An 18,707-nucleotide genomic window follows, 5' to 3' on the forward strand; every position below is an offset into this window, starting at 1 on the left:
TTATTTTTAAAAATTTATCAGTTTTTGAAAATAGTTTTTAAAAACAAAATAAAACCAATTAAAAATTAAAGCATTTGAAAAATAAGTTTTATATAACATGGCTAAATGGGTTTAATAGATTTGTTAATAAATTTAATGTATTAAGTCTTATTTAATTTAAAATTAATTTGTCAAACGAAAATAATAATAATTTTATGTAGAAGAAAAATAATAAAATGTGTGTGTTTTTCAATTGTTTTTAAAAACAGATGAAAACAACATTAATTCATTTTCTAAAAATTGTTCATCAATTCCCTTCATTTTTAAGAAATGAGAATAAAGAATAATAATCAAATAGTGTTATAAAATTTTAAAAGTTTTTTTTTAAAAACAAACTCCGCGGGACAAACTCCTATTTTCACCCATTTTTAAAAACAAAAGAAAAATATAAAAAGAAATCTAAAAATTAGATGAAATCGAACACAATATTATTCTTTTTCTCTCTTCATAATTTAATTTATATTATATAAATTGAATTTGTAATGTCTTTATAAAAAAAATAAAAAACAATTTATCTAAACAAGGTTTTTGTTTTTGTATTTTTAAAAACAATTTATCAAACATCCTTATTTTCAAAAAAAAAAAAAATACTTAAAAACTATTTTTTTTGTTTTTTAATTTAGGAACAAACAGGCCCTTACATTGTCACATGTTCTAAAGATAGGGTGAAAAGTTCCTTTTTAGCATATTTATTAGCTTTCTTGATTACGTATTTAAAAAAAATCTTCTTGATTTTTAAATAAAGTGAAGTAACCAATCAATCATCATCTCCCATTTCAAAATAGTTGAGCACATTAGCCTTCTGATACTGGGGCAATATTTGGCATGATTTTTGTTGTGCTATATTAACATGGTAACATTGCATCATTATTAAATTAGATAATTATAAAAATAAATAAATCAGTAAATTATATAATTAAAAGAAAACTTTAAATTTGATTTGTATGCACACCAAATGAATCTATATGTTCAACCCCAATTGATTGCCATGATGTTCATAAATTATTTTTAATAAGATAGATGATGATTCACATAAACATTAAAGTATCAAAATTCAAGAGTGGGATAGATTGACAGGAAAGGTAGGAGGAAGATGGATTGTTGAGGATAAAATATAAGTCTTAAAAAACTTAAGTCTGAAGTGATTTTAGTTCTTTTTTTAATTCTTTTTGTTCCCTCTTGAATTGATCCTTTATATAAAAGCCTAAGAGGTTGAATAGGAGAGGCAAAATCAAAAGGAGACTGTTTATAGACTTTAAACAATCAAATCTTATATTGACCCTTTCATGTTCACAATGAAACATCTTATTAGATGATGATGGTCCCTTAATGGGTAGGATGGCTACCATTATCTTAAAATATCAATGGTAAAAAAGCTAAGCACATTATTTTAGTGTACTAAATTTATATAAGATCCCTTAAATCCACTCTTAAATAGGACATGTGTAATAATATCTTTTTTAATTAAAAAATGTGTAATAGCATCGTACTAACACATTCTAAATAAGATGTCTTTAAGAAATATGAAGACTAAACATAGAGAGTAAAATAATATAAACTCCGATGAAAAGTACCTCTATGTTTACACGATTTCATCTCTTAGCATGAGACAATATGTAGGTGATACCACTACTGCAAAACATCATATGAAAATCATCTAATCATAAGGAATATACAATCATATCAAACATGACTTACAATCTAACATGGAATAGCATTAATAGAAAAATATTACGTACACATGATGATGTGTCACTTAAGTGCACACATCTAGTAAAATTCACAAGGTAGAAAATAAAGAATTTTTATAAAATAATTTATATAAAAAAGATTGAAAAAAAAAGAGAGCATATTGTTTTGATTTTAATAATAATTTAAAATATAGTAAATAAACTAAACAAAGAGTTTTCCAATTTTCTACCTTTATCATCGATTCAATATTAATTTATTAATACAAAGATTAATCTTATTCAAATTTAGTATAAATATATTAAATCCTTCTTGGTTTCAAATTTCATGAATTCTATAAATATAATTTATGTATAAAATTTATTTTATAAATAAAATATATAAAAAATAAATTTATAGGGACGTTAGATAATGAAATTTGAAAGGATGGTGAGGTGTATTTACACCCTTAATTAACCCTTAAAATAATAGAGATGGGATGAGATCAACCGACACATCCATGCTTTACCGTAGTAATAATTCTGAAGCGGAAACCATGTTCTGGCCCATAGATTTGCTGAGGTCGTGGAAACCCGTCGAGCTGCCACGTATATGACAAACGTCTTAACCTGACAAAACTTTCACAAGCATATGCCTCCCATTTCTCCGACAAGTGAGGTTGCTGGAGAGAAAGCAAGGTGAAGCTCGGCCTGATGGAGGATCCACCCACCATCACCACCGCCACCAAGAGATCAGAGCAACAAACATCGGTGACATCTCGTGTGAAGAGAGATTGCATATCTTTCTTTGTTTCGTTGCAGGAGGGTTTCCGCTATTTCAAAGCCCTGCTTGTGGGTCAGGTACTCGTCACTCCTAGCACTCCTAATTCCCTAGTCATTTCTCATATACATATATGCACACACGCATGTGTGGAATAATTACGATGACCGCTGCAGGGGAAGAAGATGACAGCAAGAAACGAGAAGGAAGCAACTCAAGCTGATCTCCTCACCGAAAAGATGCAGGTTGAAGCTGCTGATGCTGCCGAGGATACCAAGAAGAATCTACATAAATCTATGTAATGCAATCCACTATGTAAATCAAGAACAATAGCTTTGCTTCTCTCCCTTCTTTTGGAACAATAAAACCTGTTAGTGTTTTTTAAGCATTTTTTTGGGTCTCAGCATTTTGTTCAGTTACATTATTAATCTCTGAAACTTCCTCCTCCGATTTGGTCCTTCCACGGCGTCGTTTTATAGCCGTACTTACAGTGGGTTCGCAATTTTCGTTGTCCAATGTAAAATTCAATGCGTTTTCAGTTTCAAATGGCAAGATTACAATAGCACAATGATATTAGCAGCCAACTCCACTTAAAGAAGAATTATTTTACAAATTATATAGTGCATCGGCTCATATATATATATATATGGATGAGAGGTTCCTATTGAATTTCCTATTAAAGTTAAGCAAGCTTCTTGTTGGAATTGGAATCGGGAGACGGAGGAGCTTCTAAACGAATATAGTCATACAAGATCCCCTGGAAAGGGCTGGTACTCCTTGGCTGCGTGAGGAAAATGGTATTCTCACCTTCCACGAGCAGATTCCCCAGTACATTCACACTATAAAGCCAGTAGAGCCCATGAATGCCATGTCTCGCAATTGTGTTGTCCCTCCCTATTAGCCCACTTGTAAAATGAGGAGGATTTGCTTTTGGATCATTGACCCGGACCTTATAAATAAAAAACATAAGTCCTTTGATGAATTCGCATAAAATTGAATATATATATATATATATATATAAATAAAAAATCATGGAGTTCTGTACCTGCAACTCGGAAAGTGTTGCTGAGGCAATTGCCACTCTCAGCTTGTAGGTTCCGATCTGATCCACGGTGTCGAGTGTGAACTTAATTTGCCATGTAGTTCCTTGATATGTGTTGTTATCCTTCTTCCTGAATATGCAATTTTTTAACATCAGTATCCTTCCATTAGCCAAAAGGAAAAGAAGACTTTTCTCCCTTTTTATGTTATGCTTTCATTTGTGGATGAAGGAAAAATTGGTACCTGGTGACCTGAGCAAAGAACCAATCTTTAGTATAGTCACTGACACCAATTGTGTAAACTAAATCACCATCAGGATATAATTCTGCATATCTTTCCCATAATCCATACTGCCTAAACCTGCCAATGCAAGAAGATGATTATGATTTATGTATCTTATAGCAGATTTATGCTCATTGTTCCTGAAAGTGTTTGTTTGATTACAGTAAGAGAACTAACCTGTCAGGATGACCGACAAATAGTTTGTTGACATAAGTTGGGTTTGGATCAGGAGTGTAGAACTCTGCGGCAGAACGATCAGGAATGCCTATTTCCCACAATGTAGGTCCGTCTCTTGGAGGCTCATATAGAAGATCACCCACAAAAACATCACAGCCTGCTCAACTTACATGTTATCAAACCATTGTTTGCAGTGCATCAGAAATTGAGTTCGTAAATAATGAGAAAACAAGACCTGGGGTTATGGTAATGACAGCATCTAATTTATAATCCCCAATAAAACCCGGGACCCATGCGTAAAGATTATAGTCACCAGGTCGAATATCATTAATGCAGAAATAGCCTCCCAGGTCGGCTTGGGTCCAGAATTGGTAGTCCTGATGAGAAATAACTTGCCAGATTAATCTCTTGTAGTATGTAATACAGATACTATATCAGGCACTTGATTTTTCTGAGTCTCTTTTGTTCAATTTAGCATGTGCTGAAGTGGGTTGTAATATTTAGGATAGAAGGGTAGTTGAAAAGGCCAGGAACTGAAAAAAGAGGCAGATTGTGTGTCCTTATGGTCTTTTATCAGTGCACCAGAAAATTTGAGCCAAAATCACCTTGCATTCTCTTTGCCATGATCCAACATCTCCTGGTGGCGCCAATCCGACATAAGCACAGCTTGCTAATATATAGTCATCGCTGATATACCTAGATGATGCAAGAAACTTGTTATAATGGTACTCGGAAGTTGACCCTCCATCTGTAAGAATCTACCTTTCATGCATTTGTAAGGATTTTTTTTTTTAATATCCTCAAAATAGGGATTGAGTAAGAAAACGGCTAGCCTATGAACAAAAGTTAAATGGAGAAATAAACAGAGAGCCTTTATACTTGTTCTAAGATTGCTCTATAAGCACATACCCATCTTGGACTAGTAATCTGCCACTAACATTGCCCCGCTGATCTGAAGATGGAAAATCCTCTGAGGCTGGGAAGCTGTAGGGCCAGCTTTGGACTTCAATCGTCATCTGAAAAGGCCAGTTTAATCATGGAAAATCCACGAAACCACGAAAAAGTTGCAAGACTGTTGTATTATGCAAAAGAAATCTGTAAGTTTTTTTATGTTGAACCTGTTCCTTGGCATCTTCCCATAGCCAAAATGGGTCACCGTCACCAAAAACAGAATTGACATAGATAAAAACTGGGCCAAAAACTTTCTTCCATGGCTCGTCAGCTCCAAATTTGGGCACCAGGGGCTCTCCCGCATAATGAGCACTGTGAAACATCTGAGGAAACATTTGGTTAAAATGTTCTTTGAGACCCTTTCAATGTCCTGATATCAATCGGGTAATATTTATGTATGTGTTACTACAAAGTGTGATCCATGACTAAACCTCCATTTAGATCTTGGAAAGGAAAAATGTTCAAACTCTTTCTTTTTATTTCTCTCATCTTTTCTGGATATCCAAATGGAAACTAAGAATTAAGGGGACCAGATCATGCTGTAAATGTCAAATGTTAGAAGTGACTTACTGCAAGGGTTGTAGGGCCCACATGTGAGGTTAGATTCTGTTTGACGGGTCCACCAGTTCGAAACTCATCACTGGGTGTAATTTGCCAGAACCCCACTGGCGGTTCAAGGCATACCCACCCATGGACCCGGTTATCTTTGTTATCACAAGAGTATTGATACTTGTCATCCACCTTCAATCAAGACGATCAATCAAAAGAATACATTTGAGTACATGGAAAACAAATTGTGATCCACCATAGCATCTAATAAGCCTAGGAATTATGAAATTAGTAAGCAAATATATATTTATTAATAAATTGATTACTAACCTGATAAGTACTTATTTCTTTTACTTCAACTTAATTATTAACATCTCATTCATTCAGACTGCCATTTTCATCATTATTTGTAAAAACCGAACATAAGAAAATTATTCTCATTGAGGATCTTCATTTCTCAAGGACAAGAAGGGTCTAGAAACTAACATTTTCATAATCTATTTGTTAATACTGAAATAATAAAAATATTTGCGTCAATGATCCTTGACAAAAAGAGCCTGGAAGTACCTCTCCTTTGAATTCTGGCTCCACAGGGTTGACTAGTAAAACTGCTTCTGGGTAGGCCAAGGGTTGGCCTCGTCCTGGTAACCTATCGTCTGGCAAGGGCATGAACCGTTGCCTGTTATCTGCCATGGCCATGTAGTGAAACCTATATTTGCAAATACACGTTTGTAACCATATGAAATTGTTAAAAACATAGAATAATAAGTGTCTTATCAGGAACCAGCAAAACACTAATATGAAATAAGCCCCTTCCCTTGCTTACTAATCTACTAGTAATATCCAATGTTATCAGCCCTTCATTTGGAAGCTAGCATCTAAATTTGCTACATGCATTTATGAGATGCCATTTTGGTTTTGTAATAACTGCAAAGCATAGTTCATTTCAACCAATGTGAACCAAAAAGGATAATATGCAAGACAACCTGTGTTTCTTCATTTTCCCTTTGAAAACTGTGCTATCATGATTTGTTTCATTACAAATTCTAATAAGGGACAGGCAGACCAGAAGAGTTACTTCTTCTTAAACCGACATTTAGAACCAAACTGCAGGCTGCATTATAAACTTGATTCTTGATTCTTGATTATTATCTTTTGAAATACATAGGCATCCACATTTTAAGAATGCTTAAAATGTTTCCAGTTAATCACTATTTTCCAACATCAGAAATTTATCTGGTAATAAAAGATGGGTGAAATTTGCTTACTTGTCTTTTCTGAGCTTGAATGCAATCCTAGTTTCAGCAAGGGTGAAAGCAGGCCATTCCTTTAAGTGCTCATAAATGGCATAGGAGTAGAAGCCTGAGGAACCTCGAAGCATTATAAACCTGAAAACCAAATCTTTGTTTAATAATACTAGCTAATCTTTTCATTTGAGTACATATATGTAAAATTTAAGCAAGAACCTTTTATCTATATTCAATGGTACCAACTTGCCCTCAAGTGAGGGATCCCACATTCTTGTGAATGAGATCTCTACTTGTTCTTCATTTTGCACTATCACCCTAAAAGTTGTTCCCTTAATCCTGCACCATTGTGAAACACTTGTTCAATATTAGATGCTACATAGTAATAATAATTCGAAATTTTGAAAATATTTAACCTGGGGAAAAAAATGAAACTCGAGAATTAGTAGAGAAAACAGATAACAAGGACATGATAGAGAGTTTCCTTTACAATTTCAAAAACTTTAAGACATTGAACGACTAAAAATAAGTGAATGTAGTTAAAGAGAGGCCATTGACATAAGGAAATTGTTCAGAAAAATACAGGCAGTTTTCCATAAAAATTCTCGAATATGAGAGAGAAAGGAAGCACATACACATCAAATATTCCAGCACTTCCTGGTACACTCCAAACAAGGTCCCAGTAACTACATAAGATCCCAAGAGAAAATTGAGTTAATACTTTATAATTTAACACCTTCTAAAGCTACCATCATGTTCACATGAACTAGTACTGCTTATTGCAGAAAGAGTCACACCTCAGTTTCAACATTGACACATTGAAGTTCATAAAAGGAATGGAGAAAAACGAGGCGCAAAAGGGAACAACACGAATAAGAAATGGTAACAAAAGCAGTATTGACACCATTTACCCTCTGTTAGTTTCATCATTAAGAACTTCAAGCAGATTGTCAATGGCACTATATCGGATCCCAGTGACAATTCCCCCTGGATTTGATAATGTAACTTGAAGGATGCCATTATCCATTACCACCTGCATAGACCAATATCGGTTTCATTCATATGACAAACAACGTTGAGCTCTGTTCATCTAAATCGACTATTCTCGTATTTCTCCAAATGAGCCAAATGCAATATCTTATTTGATTTTCATTCTCATATTTGATTTCCAACTGTTTATTCCCTGTTTGATATTCAATTCCACGAGCCAACCACACAAACAATGGTTTCTCTGCTTCTTTCGTTAGAACCATTTAAACAAAAAGGCAATGACTGATAACAACATGGTCTGTTTTCTAGTGAAAATGAAAATGGAATTTTGAAAATATTCTCATTTCCGGGAAAGAAAATACAATATTACACGTTTCTACTGTTCCTATAAGAAATTAAGTTTGATTTTTTTTTTTTAAATAAAATATGATTTTCATATACACTATCAAAGCAGCCTGTACTATCTAGGAGTTCCTGTTACGGTACATGCTATGAAATCATTGAACTCCCAGAACGAAAAAATGGCAAGCCCTATGCTGCCAAATACGCATAACCCAAGACTAATTTCAATGCAATTTCTATGAGGAAGTTAAATACGCCAAAAAAAAGAAAAAAAAAAGAGGAAAATAATATAGATTAATCAAACTGATTTACATGACGATCTTGAATATACAGTTGCACTCCCAGAGGCGACATGGATTGGGCACAACAAAAACCCGGATTCTGGCTCCAGGAAGCAGTGGATTTCTGAAGAAAAAAAAAATTAAGATCAGTTAGATTTTCATATATAAAACAGTGAAGAACGGATTTGAGAAGAAACTCTTGTTCTCCGTGTCTTACCTGTTTTGGAATGCGAATATGTCGAGAGAAATGTGTGGGAGGGTTTATTAACAAGTGTTTGGAGTGGGTTTCTTGGACTGGAGAGAAAGCATTGTTCCCGTCTTTTTGACTTTGTGCCATGAAATTCTCTTTACTTATTCGCCACCATTGTTTGGTGAATGAATCTGATATAGGCGTGTAGGAGTCGCTACGTATGAGAGGCCAGTGCATAGATCAAACAAATGTGAATTATGTTTTTTATATTTAAACCAAAAAAAAAAAAAAAAAAATCCATTCTGCATTTTCAGAACAAAGTTTGCCACGGAGTATGTGTCACCTCTCCAAGTATGCAGCAACTGAAACCTTCCAGATTTAGCTAACGTGCCATAAAAGTTTTTTTTTTAAAAAAAACTTTATACATGTTTCAATTTTGAATCCTTTATTATAAATAAAATAATTATTATTATTGTTATTGGTGTTATTATTATTCCTGCCTTTTTTGGGCAGCTTTTCTGAATTCCGGAGGAGAAAACAATAGAGGAAAAAAGCAAAAGCAAATTACCTGTCACAGTCTATCACCACCGACCAGCATAAATTGCCAAATTGCCATTGCAATGGTTGTTGAAATCACTGCCAACATCACCGCCATCGTTGAGGAGGAATTTGACACATCGTCGATGGCTACCTGGAAACTTCCTTTCGCTTGTATGTTCTCTCTCCGCTACCAGATTCGGTGATCCTTCTTCCATGAATCAATGAAAGCAAAGCTACAAATCAACGTGTGATGTGTAAAGATAGAGGGTACGATATCTGGGGAAGACGAGAGTAGAGGAAAGAGGATGGCTGGTAGGTTTGAAGGTTGAAGGGATGGCAACGGGTGGCCCATCGCGGTTATATGCACTTACTCCAGTCCAATAAAAAAATTAAACCGATCTGCCGTGTCCAGGTTTTTTTTCGTATACAAAATTATTATATTAAATATATTTTATAAATAAACAAATAAATATTATAAAATTTAAAGATTTATTTTATATAAGAAATATTTCTTTCTTTTATATGTCTTAATAGAATAAAAGATAAATTAAAAATACTTTACATTTAATTATATACAAGGGATGTGATGAGATAATATCAAAATATGTTTTAGATTTTAAAAAATACTTCCAAATCTTCCCTTAATTCATTTACTTTTTAATTTTTTTTTCATAATTTGGTCTATCGGTAACCAATAAAGCCAATCTAACAAAATTAGTTAAATCATAAATTTTTTATAAAATTCATATTAACTATTAATGAGTGGTTCTTATTTTTACTCGTCGCTTTTTTCTTTATAAGTTTCATAGTTGACTTGATTTAGTAATGACATATGACATATACACTCATTTTCTATTTTATATATATTATTGAGTGTGATTTTATGTGTTACTTATTTTTGTTGATAATACGCTATCTTATTCTTATATATATTATCGAGTTTACATGTATAATATCAATTAATTTTTTTCATTATCTGATTTTGTAATCACCCCTTCGTCTAATCATTGTAGGGTCGAACAAAGGTGGATTGGTATTAAAGGTCAATAATCGATTTTGTAACAATTGATAATGATGTTTATAACTTTAAAATGCATTTCAAAGTTTTAAAAACACATTTATATAATTTAGAAAATTATATTATATAATGAATTAAAAGCATTTTTCTATATGAAAATATTACAAAAAAAAGTCAACAAAATCAACTAATTTTGTCACGAGTAACACAATTTATATAAGTTAGCATTTGACCGACAAAAGTTGATAATAGAAGAGATGCAACCAAAATAACTAATAAACCTAACAAAAGACAAGACCTTGTTTTAAGATGTCTATAACAGACATGTTTTTGTGGTACTGTCAAAGTTAGAGATTGCTATTAATCATGGATGAAGAGTAATTTCAACTAAAATATAAACAAAGAGAGAGATAAAAATAAAAATAAATACAAGAGAAGCTTAATTCATCTCACATAAATGAATATTATTTTCACTTCATAAAATATATAGAATTAAAGGGCTGTAAGAATTAGGGCTTTGCCAATTTTCACATGTTACTAAAATATAGTTGACTTTATTTGTGTTGGAGTTTCATATATCATACATGTGGGACAAATGTTTTTAAAAACAATGATAAAAATAATTTTTTAAAACTATTATTTGATGTTTCAAAAACATAAAGCTAAAGTCCATTTAGAAATTTAAAATATTCTTAATCATTTTTTTATATTTTAAGTATGTTTTAATGACATTATTTGTATTGGAATTTCATACTTAAATTAGAAAAATTTTTCAAAAGCAATTATGATAAATGATTTTTAAAAACATGTTTCATAATATAAAAATTTGTTTGAGAATCTCAAACGTTCTTAATCCATATTTTCAAATTCTCAACCAGTTTTATATGTTTTCAAATATATTATAAAAATAAATTTTATTTATAATATTTTATTTTTAGTCAATTTTTTTATATTTTTATAATTATTATTAGAAAACAATTAAAAGATGTTTTCAAAGACACCTAACTTTGTACGCTAATTGCTGAAAATTGTTTTCAAAATTATTTAAGAAATATCCAAGAGGATCTTTGGATTATCATATTTTCACTTAAAAGATCCGGATAATATCAATATATTTTATATATCTATTATTTCACTATATTATTGCATAGCAAATTTGTTGACACAAATGTGAATTATTTTATGAAAACTATACGATGAGAAATAAAGTAAAGAGCGATATAGATTTAAGGATATATCAGAAGATAGTCTCAAATTGCATATATGATAGTATAGATTTAAAGGATTAAAAGATGTACAATTCTTCAGTATACCAGTCTCTTATTGTGGGAGATTTATATCTCACATATTATGATGAAGCACTATTTGTGCTCAGCTGAAGGTAAGGAGTTATGAAAAGGTAGTTAAATATTTGTATTCTGGTTTGGTTTCTGTAAAAGGACATAAAAGGGATAAACCCGACCTCAATTTTCGGTCCCAAGATTCGTATACTGCTAACACAAGATCAGAAAGTTCAAATTCAAGTCCGCCCAAATTGCACTTCGAGTTCGAAGCTTTGCAAAATAGGCCCAACTTTTAGCCCAAGTTTCTGTGGAATACAGACCGGGAGAGTGTGGAGACACGGATTCGAAGGAGCGTGGGTGAGTGAGGAGGAATTTTCCTAATCAATGAGCGTGGACTATAAAGGTTTCTTCACTGAACCCAATCGACACTACTATTTTTATTTTCCCCATAAATCGAAGATCATCCAAAGAAAACTCAGAATCCCAGATTTTGCTTCCAGGTAAAATGAAAGCTAAATCAACGTTTATTTTAATTTATGCTTTTTTTTTTAAATTAAAGTTTTCTGTTTTACGAATATCTACGATTTCTTGACCTAAATTCAATCATTCCTTCTGAGTAATGTTTCTTAATTGCAAAATGTTGATCAAGAACGAGCTCTTTGTGATTGTCTGCGGCATGGCGACTGCATCCGATGAAGCCACGAGCATCTGCAGTCACTGGTAATATAGGTTTTTTTTTTTCTTTCTTTTCATGAATAAGATTTGAGAATTTATGTTCGTTGCTTTAATTGGTCCATGAAATCTATGTTCTCGGTGTAATTCACCTTTTTTCTCAATCTTAATTGTAGAGAACATAGCTGATTGCCCTGGTGTTTTATTTTATTTTCTTGATAGCGCTTTCTTAACCTCTGTTTGAATCATGAAAAATTTGAGGGAAAATACGAGGAAAAGAAAACGAGAAGAAAAAAAAAAAGCAGGGAAGAAAAGTGTTGGAAAATAAAATATAAGCTTAATCTCAATAATTTTTTTTTTCCATGATATCCAATTTTATTCCTCTTTAATACAAAGAATGTAAAAATTTTAAATGTATAAGGTGTAAATTTTTAACTGTTTAAGTTTTTACAATTTCCATTATATTTCATTTCCCTTCCAATTTTTTCATGGGAAACCAAACAAGAGAATTTGAGTTCTCTTCATTTTTCCCTCCTCTGTCCGCGCCTTCCAAGATCCAAAAGTATCTACCTTGTTTTGCACTGCCTCAAATGATATATCTTCCGTGCTCCTGGTATCCACAATGCCCGGGCTATGTTCTCGGTGTTCTTTTAATTGCAATGTAGGCTTGCTTTGTTCTCAATGGCTTAATTGATCCTTAAGTACACTAGCAAAAATAATGAAACAATTCAACTTGCTTTGATGGCACTATGTATGCTTCTTTGAGGGGCAAGAATAGCAAATCCTAGGATATGTTCTGGAGCTACCTAGTTAGGGGTTTGGGTTGGGGTTGTGTGAGCCTATGGGATAAAATAGGTTTGGGGCTACTGAAAAGAAAAGCACTTGCATGGTTGCTGAGTTGCAGCATAGTTCATTCTGTTGAAATAACTCTGTCTTTAGTCAGATCAATCAACTTGACTTCTCTCAAATTTTGCATGTTGTGATGCTGCTCATTTGTGCGACATATCAATCCCCATATGATTGTTGCCTTGTCCTTTTGGTTCCATTGAGATGTATATCTGGGGTCTTATAGAAATTGGAAATATTTTATATGCTTAGAATAAACACTGTCCAGATAAGTTAAAGATAACAATAATATGAGAAGGAGGCAGCTGAATTTTACTGGAGATTATGAGTTATGATTTTGAAGGGAATCATGATGGCATACATCATCAACTGAAAAATTCTTAAATAAGCATTGTTGGTTCAAGTTGGCTTTTCATGTCATTGATCTATTTGATTGATGAATAAAGTGAATGGTACAGAATGACCATGTAGCTGGGTGACCATGCAAATGTCTCTTGTTTCATTTTTTTTTTTATGGCGGTCTTATGGTCCCTATCTAGTTTTATGTGGGGCTAGACCCCAACCCAACTCTCTATCCTAGCCCCTAGATAACTTAAATAAAACTGCATATTCCATGATTGAGACACTGAACCAGTTGAGTTATATGGTTTTACTTGCCATATGAAAGAGTGGTGTTTCTTGGCAATTGCTAAGTATGCTGGAAATGGATATGTTTTGGCTTTCCCATTATCTTTCTTTACACATGTTTATAGTGTTGTTACTTTAGATGGTTTGTTCCAAATTCACTCTCACTAGATTTTGGAAAGTATTATGGAAAGGAAAAGAATAAGAAGGAATGCACATTTAATTCACTTGTTTAACTTTTCATGGAAAATAAGAATGAAGATAGAACATAGTGAAAATTGTTTTAAAAACTTGTACAGTTTCAAATTATCTGTTTGTTGAAAAAGAAATAAAATTGGAGAATAATCAGCAAAAATTTATTAAGCTAAAACTTATTTTTTATTTTCCTTTTGTTTTTTGTTCCTTTATTCTTTCCTTTGCATTTTTCATGATCTAAATGGAGCTTTAGTCAAATCACTTTTTATCTTAAATTATTATTGATTTTCTGTTTCGAAAAGTTGCAAGTCAAAAAAGGAAAAACTTATGAGGTTTAAAATGATATTTAGCTTAAGCACGTGCCCCAAGTTTGGAACCTGCCTCTTGAGAAGCCCATTTTCTGAATCATTGGAAACCTTTCCTTTTTTTCCAACACTCTTCTCTTTTTTCCTTGTTTTGTTTTGAAACTTGAGTGTTCCAAAGAAGATTGTTTCAACTGTGTGCATAGGGTGCAACCCATTTTTCTTTTATTGGCACTATTTAACATAGTTGCTTGCCTTAAAAGAAAAAGTCATCCTGAAGGTGTAACTTAATGCTTTCTTGATATTTAGATAAAATCCTTTCCAATCAAGATTCTTCTGACCTTCTGTTAAGATTTCCATGACTTCTTTGCATTCTTTGTCACTGGGTTCCTCTTCAAGAAATTTTCTTCATATTGTTTCTCCATATCACGCCTTCCCTTTCAGGTCATGCTCCATTCACTAATACCGCAAAACTTGTCAAGGACAAACAACCCCTCTTAGAAAGTGCTTCTCTTAGAATTTTGATTTTTTCTGCTGAAAGCAACCTGCTTGAGCTACACAGCCCTTGTTAATACTCGTTTGACTGTTCATTCTGATTACATTGCCAAATGCTGTAGTAATACATAAATGCTTAAGATTGAATATTGCATTCATCTCCCAATAGTTGGTGGTTTACTCATGTTCATTAATTTATTAAAATTTTCAGTTAACCTCTCTTTGAGTGGGTCTAACCCAAGAAGTTTGCTGACAACTGAATAAACTCTTATGTTTTTAGTGACAGATCTATTCCTTCTACAAATATTGATTTGCATTATGTTCATTGCTCCCGAAATCTAGAAAGATGTAAACACTGTGGTGACATGGTTCCCAAAAAACATGCTGAGGAACATTACTTAAATACCCATGCTTCGGTATGTGAATTTATCTTAGAAAGTCTTTTTACCAAGTGGAATATTATGTCATGTATTTCCAAAGGACGTATTCACTGTTTTTTTAAATTAAGGATTTTTCCTCTTTTTAATTTTGTTGTTTGTCAAGGAACTTGCAATTGCCTTGGCAAAATTTATCTGGAAGGAATTGCAAGGTCAAGTTAATGGTATTTCTCTCCTTTCTTAAAGATATGCTGTAATCAATTTCTGCACTATTTGCACAAAAGGTTTGACCTAATATGGAGGGTGATGCAATGCTGCAGTTGCCACATATCCTTTGGGCAGGATCTTGTACCTTGTTCTTGGTATTTCTTGCTGAAGTAGTTGCAGTATGGGATTAAAAAAAAAAGAAAGATTATAATTATGGCCTGTCTTCATAGTAGAGCAGAGAAGTTTGTCAAGAGGAATGGAGCCTGCCGTTGCCACACATGCTGTGTGTGTGAACTTTTAACTAACGGGTTCTTTGCGTTTCTTACTGAAGCAGGTTCAACACTGGAAAAAAGGATTATACTGATGACTAGGCTCTATACTAGATGAGAGCAGATTGTCAAGAGGGAGTGAAGGAGGGAGATACAGCATTACTTGGCCCTGTGCACATACGGGAGCCTATAATAAGTAAAATGGGCCCTACTGTAGACCATTCCCAGGTGTAAAGTTTCAAGAGGGCTTGGGGCGAAGTGTCAGGGGATGATTTACCTCTCAAGTTGACCATTTTTAACTCAATAGGTTAAGGACACATCCCAGCTAGCCCTTGCCCAGCTACTGAAACAAAGGCCTCATGTCATTTGATGAACTTATGGCAGCAATGGAACCTAAGCGGCCAATATCTGTCCTTACTACCTACTTGGGGAGGATACATTCTAAATATAATTGGGTTGTCATGACAAAGTGCAGATTTTAAAGATATTATAACAATTTGGAGTTTTGATTTTTTAATAGAGGTTGTTGCTTGAAGATGTACAAGATGTGAGTATTAAGACAGTATTTTCCTTTGTATTTTTAACTTAATTTTTTTGGAACCCTTTTCATTTATGGAGTTATTGAAGTAAAGCATTTGATGGAGGATTGCTAGATAGTAAAACCTTAGGAGTGTCGTAATAATTGGTGGAAAGTGGAATATTATAGCCAATCACTGATAATCGGGGTGAGATTGTGGTTGAGTTGAATTGAGTTCTACATTTTATTTGTTTTATATATATTACATTTATTAATGAATTTGTATTAGCAGGTATCCTGTTCACTCTGTAGTGAGACAATGGAACGTGAAATTTTAGCTGTTCATAGGGGTGAAAATTGCCCCCAAAGGATTGTCACATGTGAATTTTGTGAATTTCCTTTGCCTGCAATTGATCTGTCAGAGCATCAGGTACAGTTACTGTCAATCATATTGAAGTGGATTGCATTAAATCTAGTAATATCTTTTGGCAGCAATTTTGGTTGTGATACTTCTGTATTGTTTTTTAATTTATAGGAAGTATGTGGCAACCGAACAGAATTGTGTCATCTGTGTAGAAGGTACGTTAGACTGCGTGAAAGGAATGACCACGAAGCCAACTGCAATGGTGTCTCATACGATAGTGTTGGTGTACCTGATAATATTGTCAGTCCTTCCAGGTAGATAGTCATCTGCTATTTTATATCTTTTGAGTTTATGAATAAGCACCTTTTTGTTCTGTTTCTTTAGATATGGTGAAATTGCTTGCATGTGGAACCTACTAGCAATCTTCCCAATCCAACTTCTTGCGAACTCTTAATGGGTTAAATTTAAGGGCATGTAGAGATTATCTTTTGATTACTTTCATCTTGGTTCTTCTATCATAAGAGGTTACAATTTCTTCTAGAGACCACATGTTGTTCATTCCTATTCCCTCCATAAGTTACTGGTTCTGCACTGGCCTCTTATGCTATATATAAAATATGTTCCTGTAAAAGAAGAATGTAGAAGATATGAATCAGGGTATACTGGAAATATGCTGCTATTCCGTTTGAAAAACTTGCTTTAGGATTGCAGTAATGTAAATAAGGTGAAACCTTGGGTATTTGTATAGTGGGATGAATGATGGATTTGAAAATTGAAGCTAATCTTGTGTGAAGTGGAGCGAGGACTCTTTCTTATCCAGCCCGACCTAAATTACTGAACAATGGTACTTACATTTCCAACATATTAGAGCATTAGTACAAAATTCTAAATGGCTTAGCCAAACTGCTGTTTTACTTCTACATGGACTCTTGATATGCATAACCATAATTCTATTACGTACTGCGAACCATCTCCCTCCCTGCCATCCACCCACACGGATATAGTGGGGAAAGAAGGATTATCTTCCACATATATAACATCAACCATGTCAGCTGGCTTAGAGATAAACCTACTTGACCTAAAAACCGCATCTGTCTATTAAAACTTTGTTTTGTTTTGCCATTCTAAGATGCCACCATTTACTGTACTGCCATCAGGATCTTTGGAATTTGCTTGAAATCATCTAGCACCATGGATTTAACCTATAATTTTATGTGTGGTGTTTGTTTGGAATCTGCCAGAAGGGATGCTAGGGCAGCTGAAAGAGAGCAAGGTGGGCGGAGAAGGCCACCACAGGAGTTTTCACAGAGACGTGTTCTATTCACCATTGCAATAACAGGCATTGCTGTTATATTAGGATCACTCTTCTTCCAGAGGAAGACTGAGAACACTGAAATGCATTAGGAGCAGGGAAAGAACTTTATGGTGGTGTATTCATTTTGCCTGGAACTGAATTATTTTGAGAAAATACTGCAATAACCATTTGAACACGTAAGGATGCCGCTGATATATAAAACATATATTATTGACATTTTATTCATATTCGTTTCCTAGTCTAGATATTTACATGAAGTAAATGGATTACTTTGTCAATTTCTACAGGGAAAGGTTACATGTTATTTGGATTTTAGTGTTCGTTCACATGAATGCTGTTTTTACTTTTTACACGATCTTGAGGACCTGTTTTTATTTTTTATTTTTTATTCTGATATACCATACAAAATTTATAAAATTAAATACTTTAGCATAAAAGAGTAAACGTCTAAATATAATGCCCATTGGAACGAAGAGCACAAAAATCCAAAGTGTTAACGTTACTTGTCTTTGAATGAAACGGTTAAGCCAACAATCTGCGAAAAAAGTGCCTTGTACATCTCTAAAGGGGGATGGTTATGGTATAAGAATTTGTAAATAATAGGCATCCGTTAGATAATGCAAATCGATATTTACATTCTAAAACAACTTTATTGTTATGGTGATAAGCATTCATTTGAAAATAATTATTTACGTGAAGATAATGAATTTTATAAAAGATTAAAGAGAATTTTAACTTTTTTTTTTTTTCGGATTTTAGTAAAATTAAATCACAAAAAAAAAAAAACAATATCTGAGTATATCTATTTTTTATCTTGTAACTTGTTTTTAGGAATTTTATTAAACATCTTACACATCGAATTTTAAAACCGTTACATTTATACATGTTTGCCAAATCAAAGCAAGATCGATATTGAAAAGTTTGTTTGCCAAATCAAAGTATGAGTTCATGACAATTTTGCCCATATTTTTTAATTAAATTACATATACGTCATTATTATTAATTATAACATCATGTCAATTTTACTATAACGGGAGATCAATGGCAATTTAGTAAATATTTAAATAAAATAAGAATAAAATATAAAAAAATTAAAATAAAATTTTATCCCAACTTTTATAGCATAAAGATAAAGAATGCAATTAT

The 18,707-nt window shown here is 33.0% G+C and overlaps 3 protein-coding genes across 5 annotated transcripts; 2 read left to right on the forward strand and 1 right to left on the reverse strand.

Annotated features, from left to right (window-relative positions):
- Positions 1–2,370: 2,370 nt before the first annotated feature.
- On the forward strand, positions 2,371–2,875 carry LOC117905896. The gene is made up of 2 exons (XM_034818763.1): positions 2,371–2,567; positions 2,664–2,875. Exons 1-2 carry the CDS (start codon positions 2,421–2,423, stop codon positions 2,787–2,789), a joined length of 273 nt encoding a protein of 90 aa, XP_034674654.1. The 5' UTR covers positions 2,371–2,420; the 3' UTR covers positions 2,790–2,875.
- A 130-nt stretch (positions 2,876–3,005) lies between these two features.
- LOC117905895 (probable rhamnogalacturonate lyase B) lies at positions 3,006–9,373 on the reverse strand. Its single transcript, XM_034818762.1, has 17 exons — positions 9,106–9,373; positions 8,565–8,751; positions 8,379–8,471; positions 7,646–7,767; positions 7,370–7,420; positions 6,954–7,073; positions 6,756–6,875; positions 6,055–6,196; positions 5,509–5,679; positions 5,106–5,261; positions 4,897–5,003; positions 4,593–4,683; positions 4,223–4,364; positions 3,988–4,144; positions 3,772–3,888; positions 3,533–3,659; positions 3,006–3,436 (listed from the first exon to the last, which is right to left on the reverse strand). Exons 2-17 carry the CDS (start codon positions 8,682–8,684, stop codon positions 3,170–3,172), a joined length of 2,103 nt encoding a protein of 700 aa, XP_034674653.1. The 5' UTR covers positions 8,685–8,751; positions 9,106–9,373; the 3' UTR covers positions 3,006–3,169.
- A 2,174-nt stretch (positions 9,374–11,547) lies between these two features.
- Positions 11,548–17,786, forward strand: LOC117907245 (XIAP-associated factor 1-like). Of its 3 annotated transcripts, none has more exons than XM_034820719.1 (6): positions 11,548–11,878; positions 12,028–12,098; positions 14,793–14,928; positions 16,175–16,312; positions 16,418–16,560; positions 16,631–16,786. In XM_034820719.1, exons 2-6 carry the CDS (start codon positions 12,055–12,057, stop codon positions 16,698–16,700), a joined length of 531 nt encoding a protein of 176 aa, XP_034676610.1. In that variant the 5' UTR covers positions 11,548–11,878; positions 12,028–12,054; the 3' UTR covers positions 16,701–16,786. The 3 variants fall into 3 exon arrangements, with proteins under 3 accessions (XP_034676610.1, XP_034676609.1, XP_034676608.1); XM_034820718.1 differs by lacking the exon at positions 16,631–16,786 and adding an exon at positions 17,491–17,786 and having other exon boundaries at positions 11,555–11,878; XM_034820717.1 differs by lacking the exon at positions 16,631–16,786 and adding an exon at positions 17,488–17,786 and having other exon boundaries at positions 11,565–11,878.
- Positions 17,787–18,707: the final 921 nt, after the last annotated feature.

The sequence above is a fragment of the Vitis riparia genome, chromosome 18, assembly GCF_004353265.1.
Source record: "Vitis riparia cultivar Riparia Gloire de Montpellier isolate 1030 chromosome 18, EGFV_Vit.rip_1.0, whole genome shotgun sequence".
Lineage (NCBI taxonomy): Eukaryota > Viridiplantae > Streptophyta > Magnoliopsida > Vitales > Vitaceae > Vitis > Vitis riparia.